This window comes from Prionailurus bengalensis, chromosome E4 (genome assembly GCF_016509475.1).
Source record: "Prionailurus bengalensis isolate Pbe53 chromosome E4, Fcat_Pben_1.1_paternal_pri, whole genome shotgun sequence".
Classification (NCBI taxonomy): domain Eukaryota; kingdom Metazoa; phylum Chordata; class Mammalia; order Carnivora; family Felidae; genus Prionailurus; species Prionailurus bengalensis.
Genome location: NC_057360.1, coordinates 860,134 through 875,087, shown reverse-complemented (window position 1 = coordinate 875,087; position 14,954 = coordinate 860,134). Strand labels below are relative to the sequence as shown.

General features: G+C 47.4%; 1 protein-coding gene across 2 annotated transcripts in view; it reads left to right on the top strand.

Moving 5' to 3' along the window:
* Positions 1-12,290, top strand: part of WDR26 (WD repeat domain 26) — a 36,560-nt gene extending 24,270 nt beyond the window's left edge. For both annotated transcript variants that reach the window (XM_043567956.1, XM_043567955.1), the window contains exons 9-14: positions 1,802-1,921; positions 3,905-4,050; positions 4,349-4,427; positions 4,759-4,888; positions 7,821-8,006; positions 10,320-12,290. In XM_043567956.1, coding sequence (XP_043423891.1) covers positions 1,802-1,921; positions 3,905-4,050; positions 4,349-4,427; positions 4,759-4,888; positions 7,821-8,006; positions 10,320-10,345 — 687 coding nt within the window. In that variant the 3' untranslated portion in view covers positions 10,346-12,290. The remainder of the gene's footprint in view (positions 1-1,801; positions 1,922-3,904; positions 4,051-4,348; positions 4,428-4,758; positions 4,889-7,820; positions 8,007-10,319) is intronic.
* The last annotated feature ends 2,664 nt before the right edge of the window (positions 12,291-14,954 follow it).

Here is a 14,954-nt window from a genome sequence, read left to right as displayed (position 1 = left end):
GAAGGAAATAACACGTAGGATGTTTTATCCCAAATATTTAGGCACGTACCCGCTACAAAATAACGTTCTCCCATATAACACGCGCTCCCGTCTTAACCTGACGTTAGCTATAATTAATCCTCTAATGTCTAACATTCGTTTCATGATCAGACACGCCCAGTGCCCTGCTAGTGTCTTCGTGCCATTTTTATCAAACCAGCGTACACACAGCGTGTGTTCGGGATCCCGTTCAGGGAGCGGCAAGGCACAGGAGAGTCCGTGGCTTTCTCAGCCCAACAGGCCTGAAGTGAATCTCCCCTAAAAGACCAAAGGGGTTTTTTCCGTCAAAGCTGTTTTCCCCCATTCAAAGGAAGACCTGTGTCGTCATAACTCTACAGTGGTAGACTCAGGATTTATGGTGGCCACAGTCTTCCTGTGGGTCAGTTTTGAGTTTCTAGACAGTTACACGATGTTCTAGCTCGCCTGTTTGCTTGTGTGTTACTCGATGGGCCTGTTACGTAGTCCATTTTCACCTTATTCCTTTATATTTTTAGGTTGTTTCGTAATTACATACTCATATACGTGCTGTCCTGAGCGTAACAGAAGAAAAGACCATTTCTGCCTACAGAAATGTGTACTAACGTGTTTGTGACAGGAAGTGTGGAGGATTTAGCTGTTGCGTGTGTACTTGTGGTTCTAAACTGTTTCTCTCTAGCAACCCAAAAAGATAAGTAGGTGAGAGCAATTAACAATACGGGGGAAGGTTTTAACGTTGCTGGACCAGGGAAAATCAGGGAGACTTCTGGTTTTCTAGTTTAGTGTCCTCTTTGCTTTTATTACTTGGCCCCGTTTCCTGATCCTACACTTTGTTTTCACTGTTTTCTTTTTACTTTCGATTACCCATTTCTCACAGGAAAATTATGCCCATGTACTTTTTATTACATCAAGGGCAGCTAATCTCTCTCAGAGCCTTTCTAATCCATGAACAAAATGGAATCGAGACTAGATTAAATGGTATGTGCCTACCTTCTAAGTTGAATAACCTAAAAAAAATGAGAGGAGGATGTTTCAGTTTTGTAACCACTAAACAGTCTTTCGTAGTCGGGAATACTTTCAAGTGGCTACGCCAAACAGTACGAAAGTTCTTCTTTTCTGAGACTTTTAGTTGAGATAAAATTAGGTATCGGAGTGCCTGCGTGGCACAGTCGGTTAAGCGTTTGACTCTTGATTTCGGCTCAGGTCATGATCTCACGGTTTGTGGGTTTGAGCCCCGTGTCGGGCTCTGCGCTGACAGCGTAGAGCCTGCTTGGGATTCACGCACACATGCTCTCTCTCTAAATAAATAAACTTAAAAAAATTAGATATCAGAGAAATAACTTTCCTTTCTCTCTCCCCATCTCCCCTGCTACATTTTGAGCATCTTGAGTATAAAATCTGGCGTAATTTTTGGCATAATGTAGAACACCCCTGCCCTAGTTCCAGGGCACAGTTTTTCGATCTATTGCTCATGTTCTTGAGGAATTGCTAACGGCATTAACTGCAATTTTAGAATAAATCTGTAAAGGACTGTGGGGTGAGGAGAAGTGGGAACTCAGAAGGAACAGGCCTGCAGGCTGAGCTTTTCACCACATTCTTAATTTCTCATTGAGGCTGCGGTGTTTTTGTTTGTTCGTTTGCTTTTTATGAGGCTGGTGAAAATAGTTCATTTCTCCAGTTAGGAGGACTAAACTAACCAGATAGCCCAGTCACCGTTGGCTTTTCTTTATACATTCCCTTTAGAAGAATATCTGAAGGTCTTATCCACAGTTTTATTCCTCTGTAGACGGGAGAGCTAAGGACAAAAATGAGCCAGTCTCACGAGGACAGTTTAACAAGTGTGGCTTGGAATCCAGACGGAAAACGCTTTGTGACCGGAGGCCAGCGCGGCCAGTTCTATCAGTGTGTGAGTATGTCGTGCGCCTCTCCACGCCTCTGCTCTTCGTTGTGTTTAAATAGTTCGTTTGCCGGGGCGCCTGGGGGGCCCAGTTGGGTAAGCGTCCGACTTCGGCTCAGGTCGCGATCTCACAGTTCGTGGGTTCGAGCCCCACGTCGGGCTCTGTGCTGACGGCTCGGAGCCCGGAGCCTGCTTCCGATTCTGTGTCTCCCTGTCTCTCTGCCCCTCCTGTACTCATGCTCTGTCTGTCTGTCTGTCTGTCTATCTTTCTCTCTCTCTCTCTCAAAAATGAATAAACGTTAAAAAAAAAAAGTTTAAAATAGTCGCTTGCCTTGGTATCTCGTATAAGACACGTCCCGCGAAGACCCGCTTCGCGCTCGTTCTGAACGAGCAGAGTGTGCAGAACTGTCTGTTCTCCTTCTTATACAAACTATGGACTTTGAGTTTAGTAAGACGTAAAAAGTTATTCTACTGAGCATTTTGTTCTCATAAACAAGTTTCTAATGTATAGGATTGGAAAATGTTTTACTATTCTTTTGAGGTTTTAGGTTTTTTGTATCAAAAATATGCGGAGTTTCATGAGCAGGTGGTCTTAAGTATTCGAGGACTAAAAGTGGTGAGGAGAGCTACCAGAGAGCCTTCCAGTCGTTATTTGAAATGTCTTTTGATTGGCATCTGCCCTGCTGATCTTGGATTGGCTGTCTGACAAGCAGAAGTACTAGGTGACAGTCCTGTGACGAGTCCTGTCACGAGGCCAGCTCTGCCAGGGGTGTGATGTCATCAGGCCCTGTCTTCTCGAGGCTCAGTGCCAGGGGCGCTTCGAGACATGTTTTGAGGACCAGAATTAAACAAGATCCTGAATCCCGTGAATCGCTAAATGTCGCCGGAGATGCGCATCGTGAAGACGCGTAACGCGTAACGTGTAACGTGGTCGTCACAGACTGGGGGGCCTTCCGTTAAGCTGGCCGTGGGACACGTGCTTGCTTACAAGCCCCAGTGCTTTTTTTGTTCCCAGTCGTCTCAGCACAGTGTATTGATCTGCGTGTGACCCTCCCATTTTTTAAGTGGAGTTTCTGTTCGTGGGCTAACGCACTGTCCTACTTTTATTTCTTACTCCCTCCGTTTTGCTTTAACGGACGGACAACTGACACGTAACGTTATGTTAGTTTCAGGGGTACAGCATAATGACTTGATGTTCGTGTGCGTTGAAAATTACGACCACGGTAATTGTCCACTACCATCCAAAGTTGTCATGAGGACTGTTAAGATACACCCTCTTAGCAACTCTCAATCTGCAAGTTAGTCACCACGCTGTACGTGGCAGCATTTAAGCCGTTTGTTCTTAAGTCCCTGGCTGCAAGATGACCACGACGTCTCTGCCGACCCCGCCGTCCCCTACGGTATTGACCCCTTCGGGACGAGGACTTGGCAGCCTGGCCCCCTGGGGAACGGGAACAGGGTGCCTCTCCGGCCTTGGAACGTTCAACAAGATGATAATCCTGGGAGCTCTGATCTGTAGAACACGTTCCACACTGGAGCACGTTACAAGTTTTTAAAGTGCTGTAGCACGTTCTGGCTTCCGTAAAGCTGCAGTTACCGTGTCAGCAACCTTTTCTAGATCACAGCTTCTGAGTGGTTAGGATAAACTTCAGTATAATGCATCTTAAAGGAGCATTTGAATTCTTTTCCAACAGTAGCGAGGCCCTTACTTGGAATTTAGGGATTCTTTCTATTTATTGTATTTGCCTGTGCCTGGCTGGCTATTGAAGGAAAGACGGATTTTACAGAGGTTCTCTCCCCCTCCCAACAGTTTTATTGTCGTAATGAAATTTGCCCCGTATTCAAATTTTTGTGACTAAAACCAGTCGTGGAACAATTACGTTGAGATCAGGAAAAAACAAACGTTGCTGCAGAAAGACATTGCCAAGAGATTCTTTGTTTGCTTTCCACGTGCTGGTCAGCTTTGGGGCTAAATGGTGCTTTTCTCCTCAGGATTTAGACGGTAACCTCCTTGACTCCTGGGAAGGGGTCAGAGTGCAATGCCTCTGGTGCTTGAGCGACGGCAAGACGGTTCTGGCATCGGATACACACCAGCGAATCCGGGGCTACAACTTCGAGGACCTTACAGATAGGAACATGTAACTATTTTTTGTATCCGTTAAATATTCGTTGATTTATGTTAAGACGTGTGCTGGCACTTGCTATCGTAGAAGAAGAGTTTTTATGTTGTGGATTTGGTTTGCCTGTTTGGATTGGCGGGTCTGGTGGTGCCGAGTAACCAGAAACTCAGATTTTCTTCCTTGATTAAAATAGCGCGTAGCGGTGACTACAGACAGAACTGTGGTCTTTAAGCTAGTAGAACAGGTTACATTTTGATCATTTGAATGTCTTGATTTTTCAGTATGTTGCTTCTGACAGATTATTTTCTGGTTACAGAGTACAAGAAGATCACCCCATTATGTCTTTTACTATTTCCAAGAATGGCCGGTTAGCTTTGTTAAATGTAGCAACTCAGGTAAGCTTCTCGTTCTCTCAAAGTGTTAGTGTAGTTCAGATTTTAATTGCGATTTTTGGGGTGGGGGTGTGTGTGTGTGTGTGTGTGTGTGTAAACGAATATTTCTACAAATACTTTTTCTTCAAGACTGCTGTTTTTACAGATTCTTAAATTTTACCACGTGTTTGACCTTTAAAGGTGTAGAGTCAACCGTAAATTTATCAGAACGTTGGCATTTTGCGTAACGAGACACTGAAACTGTTCCATCAAGCAAAGGGAAATTCACAGATGACTTTTTAAAATTCTTTTGAATTGAGGGAGAATAAATATGTCCATTTTCTGTTGCCTACAGGGAGTTCATTTATGGGACTTGCAAGACAGAGTTTTAGTAAGAAAGTATCAAGGTGTCACGCAAGGGTTTTATACGATTCATTCGTGTTTTGGAGGCCACAACGAGGACTTCATCGCCAGTGGCAGTGAAGGTAAGTCGTGCGCACCGTGGGAGCGTGTGTGCGGATGGGGTGGGAGCTCTGTGACCGTCTCCGTGTGTGAAGGCGGCCATGTTGCCGGGCAGATTCAGGGCGTTAACACGGGTAAAAATTGTAAGAGAGCACTGGTCACGCTTGGTGCGTGCGTCCCATCAAGGTCTACTTAGGTCCAAACTCTTTCAAATGCCGGCCTGCTCTCTTCATGAGGCTGGTGGCATTCAGAGGTTAGTAGGATCTAAAAAGTCAGGTTGATTATGATGATTTAGCTGAACTTAGACAAAACTGACGATCGCTAGATCTTTAGTGGTTTTGTAATGGCCAAGGAGAATAATAGAGTTTGATAATTCTTACAGTCTCAGAAAAGCTGAAGTTCTGGAAGAGTCTCTACTGCCTTTCAGAGCAAATGTGCTCTCCAGTTGGCTAACATCAGTGTTTCAGGCAGGCTTGTTCCCAAAGTAGTCCGGTTTAAGAGAGAAATTGTTTAAAATATGCAACATAGGTAGGTGAGTAAGTACTGAGAGTTAGTGTACCTTTTAAGGTGAAAGAAATACACGTCATGGGAAATTACTGAAAATTTTCATTGGCCACGTTGAGTACCCACTCTACTGTTCGGAGTACTAGGTAGCAAGTTATTTAAGTCACTTTTAAAAATACTGAAGCTAGTTTTACAAGCTAGACCAAGGTGCTGGATTATGTTGCTAATGTTCCATGTTTGCTACCCCTGTCTTGTCAGTACACGGAGGATCACAGGGTAACACAGGAGTTTTTCCTCTGAGTGTGAGATGTACTTAAGAACTAGAACAGGGCCGCCCCCGGTGGCTCTGTCCGTCAAGCGTCGGACTCTTGATTTCCGCTCAGGTCGTGTTCTCACGGTTCATGAGTTCGAGCCGCGCGTTAGGCTCTGCACTGACAGCATGGAGCCTGCTTGGGATTCTCTCTCCCTCTCTCTCTACCCTTCCCCCGCTTTCACTCACTCTCTCAAAAGTAAACTTTAAAAAAAAAAAGAATCAGGACAAAGACCTTTAGGGATTCATATGAAGCATACGAATTTATCTGTTGTTTCTTTCACTAAAAAAAAAAAAAAAACAGATAAGATTGAGAAGAGTGGTTGGTAGGTGACACTTTTGAAAAGATTATGTCTTTGCAGTTAGAAATCCTTTTTTTTTTCCTGGTAGTTTAATCATTTATTTTCGCCCGGATTCCGCCTTGGCTCCTACTTTGACACGGTCCACACTTGGGAAGCCTTCTGCCTGCCTGTCCACCTCCCCCCCGGGTCTCTCGCAGCCCCGCTCCCCCTCTTCAGCCTCACGGCCCTTCCGGATGGCACACGTGCCCTAGAAATGCCCGGAGAGCCGTCTAGCCGCCTCTGTCGCCAGTGACACAGTCCTTCATTCTAGGCCCCGAACAGACTTTGAACTAACGATGAATACCGTGAGCACAGCACGGTATGTTCTCTCCGGGGCTACAGGTGACACATACCTGCAATAGCGAGACGCGCGTTCTCCAGTCCGGGTGGTAGAGGGGTTCTGAAAACGTCCTGAGCACCAAGCGGATGTAGTGAATGTCTCCTGTCCCGAGACGGTCACATTAATCCACCTGTCATTCGTTTGCAAGGAAAATATTTCAAGAACCTTCCAAATCCCCAAACACGTGAACAGCAGTATAAAATAGAGCAATGAGGAAACCTTTTCCCAGAAGAGCTCTGCTGTTACTCAAGCGTGTTCACTGTGCTGGTGATATAAAAAAAAACTTGCTTTATTTTTTTGCCCTTGCGTGAGCTGTGGGTGCCCTGGACTGTGGCTCTGACCCTGAGCCCCGCCTCAGCCGTACACTCCGTGGGTGTGTGCTCACAGAGTGCTCCCCACAGTAGCCAGGCACCTTCACGCTCTTCAGACCCGTGGTGTCCTTCTTTGGAGCCCCTCCAGTTCGGGGGGAAGCGTGGCTAATCTGCCGGTCTTTCTCCGTGTCTTTTCTTCTTCTGCAAGGAGAAATGATCGAGCAGCACACGCCTTCTAGGCGAGCTCCGCTAGTTCTCCTGCGGGGGTCTCCGCTTTTGCTTCACACACGCACGCAGGATGCTCAGAGGCAGCCCCAGCCTCACATCGTCACGTTAGACGTTCTGAAGCCGGGACATCGTCCTTTCCCATAAAGGACTGACCGCCCCCCCCACCGGGAGCTCCCACGCTGGCCACTAGTGACACGTCCTGAGGTTGAATGCTTTTCTAACTCAGCCAGGATTCTGCCCTCTGTTTAAGGACCATCACTTCATGGTAGCACGTGGTGTCTCCTCTGTGCCAGGCTCTTTTCAAAACTCTGTTCCTTACACAAACTCATTTTACCCTCGTGCATGATGAGGTTAAGTCCAGTCCCTCCTTTACGGCTGCAGTGTCGCCAGGAGCGGGTTATGTGTCCACAGCAACGGGGCTGGGCGGTGGTGGAGGGTGGCCAGGCGTTGAGTAGCCACGGCTCCAGAGCCTCCGCTGTCCCCGAGCCCGGAAAGGGCGTGGGCAGCACCGTGTAGGCCCAGGACACAGTGTCCGGGACCTAGTGTGCGCTACACACCCCGCGAGGGGTCCGCTGTCACCTGTGTCATTGCTGTTGCTGAATCTGGACACATAGCTTTTCTGTCACGTCCAGTTTCCCTAGCATTTATTGTCTCTGTCCTAGGTTTGTTCACGTCAGAAGATCTAGACTGTTGCTCAGGTCTTACAGAACATTGCAGAGTCTGTGATGATTTGAGGGCTAATCAATCACCTTTAACAGGGAAATGTGTATTTTGTTAAAATGGCTTTTTTCGGAAGGTAATTTATTGAGCTGCTCGTGGCACATCTTGATAATCACCTCGCATGTTCTGTGTGTAACGAATAAAAGATTGAAGGTCAGTAGGACAACTCCCTAACTTTTCTTTGAATTGCCGTTTGTTCAGATCACAAGGTTTACATCTGGCACAAACGTAGCGAACTGCCCATCGCAGAGCTGACAGGGCACACGCGCACAGTCAACTGCGTGAGCTGGAACCCACAGATCCCATCCCTGATGGCCAGCGCCTCCGATGACGGCACTGTTAGAATATGGGGACCAGCACCTTTTATAGACCACCAGAATATTGAAGGTAACCCCACTGCACGGCAGCCAGGCTCCCTCCCGGTGGAACAGGGCCCCACTCGTTGTAAAGTTGCAGGACTTTTAAGCGTGGGACAGAATTTATGTTCTCCCTCATTTAGAGGCTGTATACGCTCTCCCTTCACAGGAGTGTAAGCAATGTGAGAGGCGGGGGGGTGGGGTGGGGGCTGTGCACGTGTGTGCCATGTGTGTGCGTGGTGACAGTGGGGAGAATAAACTGGAATGTGCCACCTCCTTCATATCCTCTGGCTGTGGTCAGTTCAACAGCGTATGGAAAATCATCTTGCTTCATGATGCAGGAAGCATTTTATATTTTTATACCCACAAGAACTAGCCATTATCCAAAATGTGAACCACTTTAGAACGATCTTGATTATGGATTTTACTCTTAAAAATAAACCTGTATGGTACCATGTGGCACCCCAGCCCCTGTGCAGAGGAGAGGGAAGGAAACTGAACTTCCCCCGTACCTTGGGGCCAGGCAGCATGCCGGCCTGGTCGTTCGTGTGCGGTCTTGCACAAATCCTCCTGGCCCTCCGAGAGACATGTTTACCCTCAGTTCTGGAGGGTTCCAGACGGAGTTGGGCCAGGCCTCACTCGAGCGCTGCCGGCCTTCGAGTCCCGAATCCAAGAGGGTTTTCTCACGACCTTGGAATGCTTGGTAACGAAGCAGGCCCAGAGCGAGGAAGTGAACAGTGAGGGACAAGGCTCCGTTGAGCAAGACATTGTGGCTGGAGGGAAGACGTGATGAGAAGGTTTATGGAAAGGACTTAACGCCGCTTTCACGCAGAGCAGGTGGAGTGTTTTGTTTGCTTAGAAGGAAGTCCCTGACCTAGAAAACCGAGAGGAGATTTGCATTCATTTTGTCCCACATAAATGAGCCAGAAAGGCAACCAGCTGCTGTCAGATGAGAGCGGGAGCCCGAAGGACGACAGGGGTGAAGTTTGTGAACCACTGCTCGGTGGTTCAGGGCCCGAAGGGCCGCTGGCCTGTGCGTCACGGCACGGCAGACCCGCTTCCTCAGGGAAAGCCATGAGGACTCAGCCTCCGCTCCATCCGTTGTCCTGTTTCAGTTTCTGGGCCGGGGCTCTATGTTGCATACGTCCGTCATTGGTCGTACGTGCGTTTCTAACCTTATCAGTCATTTGGAAGTTGTCTCTTCAAATAAGATTTGAAGGCGAAGAAGAAGAATCTTCGGTCTGTGGTAACAGATTGACTTCTAAGTGGATTTATTTTAGACACACCCTTGAGCTTCTCTCTCTATGGCAGTGAAGAGCCGCTGTCCTGCTCGGGGCGGGGGTGCTTAGTTGACGCGGATGCACCGGATGTGGTGCGGCTCTGAGCTCTGGTCCGGGTCAACAACTCTGCCTTGGGTTTTGGCAATGTCGATAGGGCCAGAGACAGGTAGCCCTAAAACAGGAAAAATGCTTCTGTGTAACCGGGTGTGTGGCTGTTACGCCTTCTATGTAGCACTCTTCTGGTTCTTTATCCCCCACTCGAAGAAACTTTTTTTTTTTTTTTTTTTTAATGAACACCTGTTTGGAATAGAAATTTTGAAAAGTATAGGTGAGGCTGAAGAAGACAACCTCCAAAAACCATGACACCCTAAGTAAGATCCTTTTATGATAACGGTAGAGTTCACAGGCGGTGACACTGCTACAGCCTGGATGGCACGAAAGACCGCTGAGTGTGATTCCGCTTGTATGAAACGTCCTGAGCAGGCGTACCCCCAGACACTGAAAGTAGACGGGCTGGGGGCCGGTGTTTGCGGACGAGTGCCAACAGGTGACGAAAACATTCCGCAGTTGACGGAGGTGATGGTTGTACGGTCCTGTGGACGTACCGGTAGTAACTGTTGAGTTGTGCGCTCTAAGTGGGTGTGTTGTGTGTGTTGTGTGTGGCTGACCCACAGCCAGAGAGGGGAGGCCGATGACTGCAGACCTTGAGACGGGCGAAGCGAGGCCATGGTCGCAGGGCCGTGAGAGTCTAGTGTGATCGTTCACTTGGGGAACAGAGTAATGACTGTAGACTGTCCTAAGTTAAGACATGATACAAACACTTGGTTTTAATGATTATGGTGGAAATGTCAAGTGTGTGCCTTGGCGTGATCATTTTTCAGTGGGAGTACGGGTTGTCATGTTACGATGCTGATATTAAAACTTACTAACTGGTAACTTTTTTCTTCCCCTCCCCTCCCCTCTCCCCCTCCCCCCCCCCCCCCCCCCCCCCCCCCCCCCCCCCCCCCCCCCCCCCCCCACCTCCTCCCCGCCCTCCGAACACATTTCGTCTTGTCTTCGTTCAGAGGAATGCAGTAGCATGGATAGTTGATGGCGAGTGTGGAGCAGACGGCTTCTGTTTAACTTAAAATTAGTCGTATTTTAATGGCTTGGGATTTGGTGCAAACAAACATGATTGATAGCTGGACAGACATGCTCGTCATGAAAAAAAGAACCATTTCTGAAGCCCGATTGGGGCCAAACATTTACACCTTGCTTCATAGTAACCAGTTGAGATGAAGCACGTCGTTAGAACGTTGTTGGACGCCATGTTGAATCGCCCCCATCGGTTGTGAAGGACTGTGCTACATTCAGGCTTACCCACCGAACTCCGTATATATATTGTTTTCCCTCCTGCCTTTTGTCTGGTGGGACACCATTCTTGTTGCTCTTCTGTGTAATGAAGTTTAAATGCTTGTTTGGAAAACTTTATTTAACAGTTTAGAAGGCTTGATAGAAGGAGTGCATTAGTCTGAAGAGTACACATTGGATAGGAAAGAATTTCCTTCTTTTGTTTCTCCAAATCTTTCCGCCTTATTTAGCTTGAGATCTTTGCAGCTTGGTTCATGGATTCTAGCCTTTGCCCGTTGCGCAGTAGATACTGATCCAGATGACAAACCAGTGAACTATGTCAAAAGCACTCTCAATATTACATTTGACAAAAAGTTTTGTACTTTTCACATAGCTTGTTGCCCCGTAAAAGGGTTAACAGCACAATTTTTTAAAAATAAATTAAGAAGTATTTATAGGATTAAAGTGACTTCATTTGTATACATTTGGAATCTAAACCAGCTTAAAAAAAAAGTTTCCTCTATGACTTAAGATACGCAGTAAAACTGACGCTCTTCCGGAATCCCACGTGAGACTTGGTCAGAAACAGAGCTTGGAAGGACATTACACAGGAAATCCAGAGTAACCCCTTGGAGGTTCCCCCCCCCCTTTTTTTTCCCCCCCCGAAGGAACATCAGTACCTGATGTCGAAGAAATTCAAGATTCCAAAAGAGAATTTTAAGCCTATACCAACAGGAGAGCTCGGTAGTGAGTCAGTGTAGGCTTTCCGCAAAGCATGTTCCGAGCTGTTCCCGGCTTGGAGGTCTGCTCTGGTGGGGTCCGGCACGAGTGGAAAGCAGGTGTGACCACCGGGGAAGTTCATAGCATGACCCAGCGTGTTAGAAGACTCCACAGGGCACAGACCGAAACTGGGTTTCACACCTCATAGTCCTGTGTCTGAACTGCCCGTAACGTTTTGACCTGTCGAGGGACGTACACGTACAGGACGCTCCTCCTCAGTTTTTCAGATCTTGCCAGACTGAACCTCATTCCAAACTGGTGCTGGGGGTAGTCTTTGCCTCCCCCTCCCCTGGTAGTTCAAGGAAAGGTGTCCTCCGTGGGAAAGCACTTTTAATCTTGAGAAGTTCACATCTGAAAGAAGCCAAAAGCCTCCCGTTCACATTGTGCTTTTAAACCCCGTAACAGCTGGACGCGGCGTACTTCGTCTCCTTCGGAGCCACCTCCCCGTTCCGGCAGAGGGTCCGAGGGGACCGCGGCTGTTACGGTGGGGAGAGGAGTGGAGGTGGCCCCGAGATGAGGTTCTGGCGAGGAAAAGGGCCTGTGCCAAGTCCCCTCTGGGGCCCGGGACCCTCAGAGCAGAGCGAGAAGGGCTTGGGTGGCAGGGACTCTCCTGGGGGGGCGGGGACGTCAGGGAGGGGAGACGAAAGAAAAACACAATTGGCCTTAAAATAGCACGGATTCTCCCAAAAGCTCATAGTAAGAGGAAGCGACAGACCGTGTCAGCAGATGATTTTATCAAATTGGTATGTAAAAGATTTCTTTAAGCTCCATTTTGCAGAGACCCCCACTTAGAGAATCAAGAATTCCTGTTTTGATACTTCTAAGTTACAAGAACGATCTGTTACAGTTTATCTGGTACTTCATTTTTCTTAACTAAAATTACTTCTTACTTTAAGCTTGAATAAAAGTCTTCATTGGTAACTGTATATAATTCAGTGGCAACTTCTCTTTCCCGCAGTACAGTTAAGTCCAGGCACGTTTGCCGCCCCGAAGCCGTTAGGCAATGCACCCCGTCTCCACAGTAGCATCTCTGACGAACTGTGGGCCCAGAAACGCCACGGCTGCTGACAGATTAGGTCCAGCGCGCTCCCCGAGGTCCGCGCCCGGCCGTGGGCTTCGGCCTCCGCTCCTCCCACTTCACCCGGCCGCCCCCACGCGGGAGCCCAGTGCTCCGCGGGTAGCTGAGGACCTCTAAAAAAGCGGAATAAAAGGGAGACACGCGGGCCAGGGAACAGAACTCCACTAAGGCGGAGTAACGATGATGCCGAGGACCCCGCGGTGTCCCGCACACGCGGGTGCCTCGCCGTGCCCGCTCCTGCACCTGCCGCGCGGGGGTCCGTAGGGCAGGCCGGGGGTGGCCCGTAGCTATGACGTGACCAGCTCCGCCAGGGCTCTAGTCTCTGCGTAGGCTCGAGAGCAAGGGGACGGCCCAGCCGGTACAACGTACTAACGTAGAAACTGAAAAGTACCAATACTTTTTGCACATAGATCAAAACTAGAGTGGAGAATTTGGGCTCCAAAAATCAGGTTAGTAGGCTCATTTCCATGTGCTTAAAAATGTTTTTGTTCTTGTTGTTGGTTGCTTAAGGGCTAGGGCAAGTCTAAAATGGAATGCCTTTTGCCTCCAAACAATCGGTTCTCGACAGCACAGTGTTGGATGTGAGGCGGGTGGGGGTGGCGACGGAGAAGTTGGGGGAGGGGGGGCGGGGAGGGGTGACAGCTAGCGTCCCTACCCTCCGCGTTCCCGCTGCTCCTCTAGGTCAGGCAGACATGTTGTGTTTAAACCAGGTAAGTCGCTTAAACAGGAGATTGTGCCGGCGAGCGTCCCCACGGATTGGCCGGTGTTCGTGGGTGGGAGAGCAAACGGGATTACTTAACTTTAAATACAAACTAAGTGATTCGAGTCACCTGCCTAGTTGTGAGGGGGGGAAAAAAAAAAATCCTAACTCCTCGTCAGTATTTTCGTCTGCAATCCCGCTCGTAGAAATGCGATTTTTCCGTTCTTAGGCATGTTCTCCCTCTAGAGTGGCGTTCCGTGACATTAATAGAAAACCCTTCTTCCCCACCCCTCCCCACCTTGAAATTTTCTTTTTTAGGATGTTGTTTCCTGCACACAAGAACTGACCTAGCACTCTGCTCACGGTGGTAAATATATCGTACATCTCTTGAAAGGGAAATATCTGTCAGGTTCTTTCACAGCAGAAGAATGGCAGCTTTTGAATGGGGAGGAAAGAAGACGTTTTTCTTAATATCCTTTTGGTCCCGTCTCTAAAACGTACACGTACCTCGCTTTAATTTTTAACTTCCCGTTTAGACTTCAGCAACTCTCTTTCGGCGTTCCTCTCCAAAAGAGGCCTTGGGTTTTCACAACATCCCCGATTCCATCGAAACTGCTCACTTTAAGAGAAGAGGTGAATTTGCGTTTCTTTACACTTAGACACTTTCTAAAAACAGGGTGAACTTCATTGCAGTCCTCAGTGCTGTTGAGCTGTTGTCGCAGTAGCTGCCCTCTAGTTGCAGAAACGAAACCTATCAAAGCCCGCCCCCTGTCTACTTAGCCCAGGTAGGCTGGATTGAATGAAACTACTAGTGTAAAAACGTGTGCGTGTTGTGTGTCTGTGTGCAAGAGAGCGTACCGAACTCCTAAAAAGCCCTGGAAACAGCTCTCTGGGCTCTTCGTGTCAATTTTAGGAAGTCTCGTGCACACGTGAGGTGCCCTCTCTGAACTCAAGGTCTGGTTAATACTGGTATATTTTTATAAGACTCAGATGTGTCCCCACGCTTCAACATTTGCGTTGTCGGGGTCAATGTGCTAAAACGGAGTCGTAACATTTTTAGGCACGGGTGGAAAAAATGTCACTGGCTCCTTGGAAAACGTGTGTGTGTGGCGAGGGGAACAGATCCACAAAAGCATGTGTGTACTTTAACAAACCAAGCTGTAGAGATCAGGGAAAGAACTTAAGTGTTGATCTCAAGATACCTAAATTGTCAAGATTTACATGGCATTGTGGTGGAACTAGTTAACGCTTAGAGCTTTCGGTATGTAATAACTATCGCTATGGACTGATTCAGTGTTTCAAAGGATTGTGTTCTTAAATTGGGGGGAGTTCTGGTTTTTTGTTTCTGGTTTTTTTTTTTTTTTTTAACTGCCTCTCAGATTATATTTAGTAGTTTAAATTTCTTGGCTTTATTATTTCATTAAAGCATAAAAAACTTCAGGTCTCCGGTATTTATTTTCACGTGTTCTACTAATTATTTACAAAACATTCTTTGTTAACTTTTATTTTATAAATGTGTAGTATATTAAGCGTCTTTAAAATTTTGTTCAATTGAAACTACATTAACTTTGATTTGCTTTACTGGGATTTTTTTTTTTTAATACACCTTTTCCATGTCAGTGCGTAGCACTTACCCAATTGTTTGTATTCCCTCTCAATCCAATAAACAGAATGAATAAGAAATTGTTGCTGTGTTAAATCTCCTCTAATATCCACTCATCTGAATGCTTACATAGTATGACTTTTAACCTAAAACAATGGATTTGCTGAATTTGACTTTCCTCTGTTTCCCTGGAGGTTGTTTTTAATGTT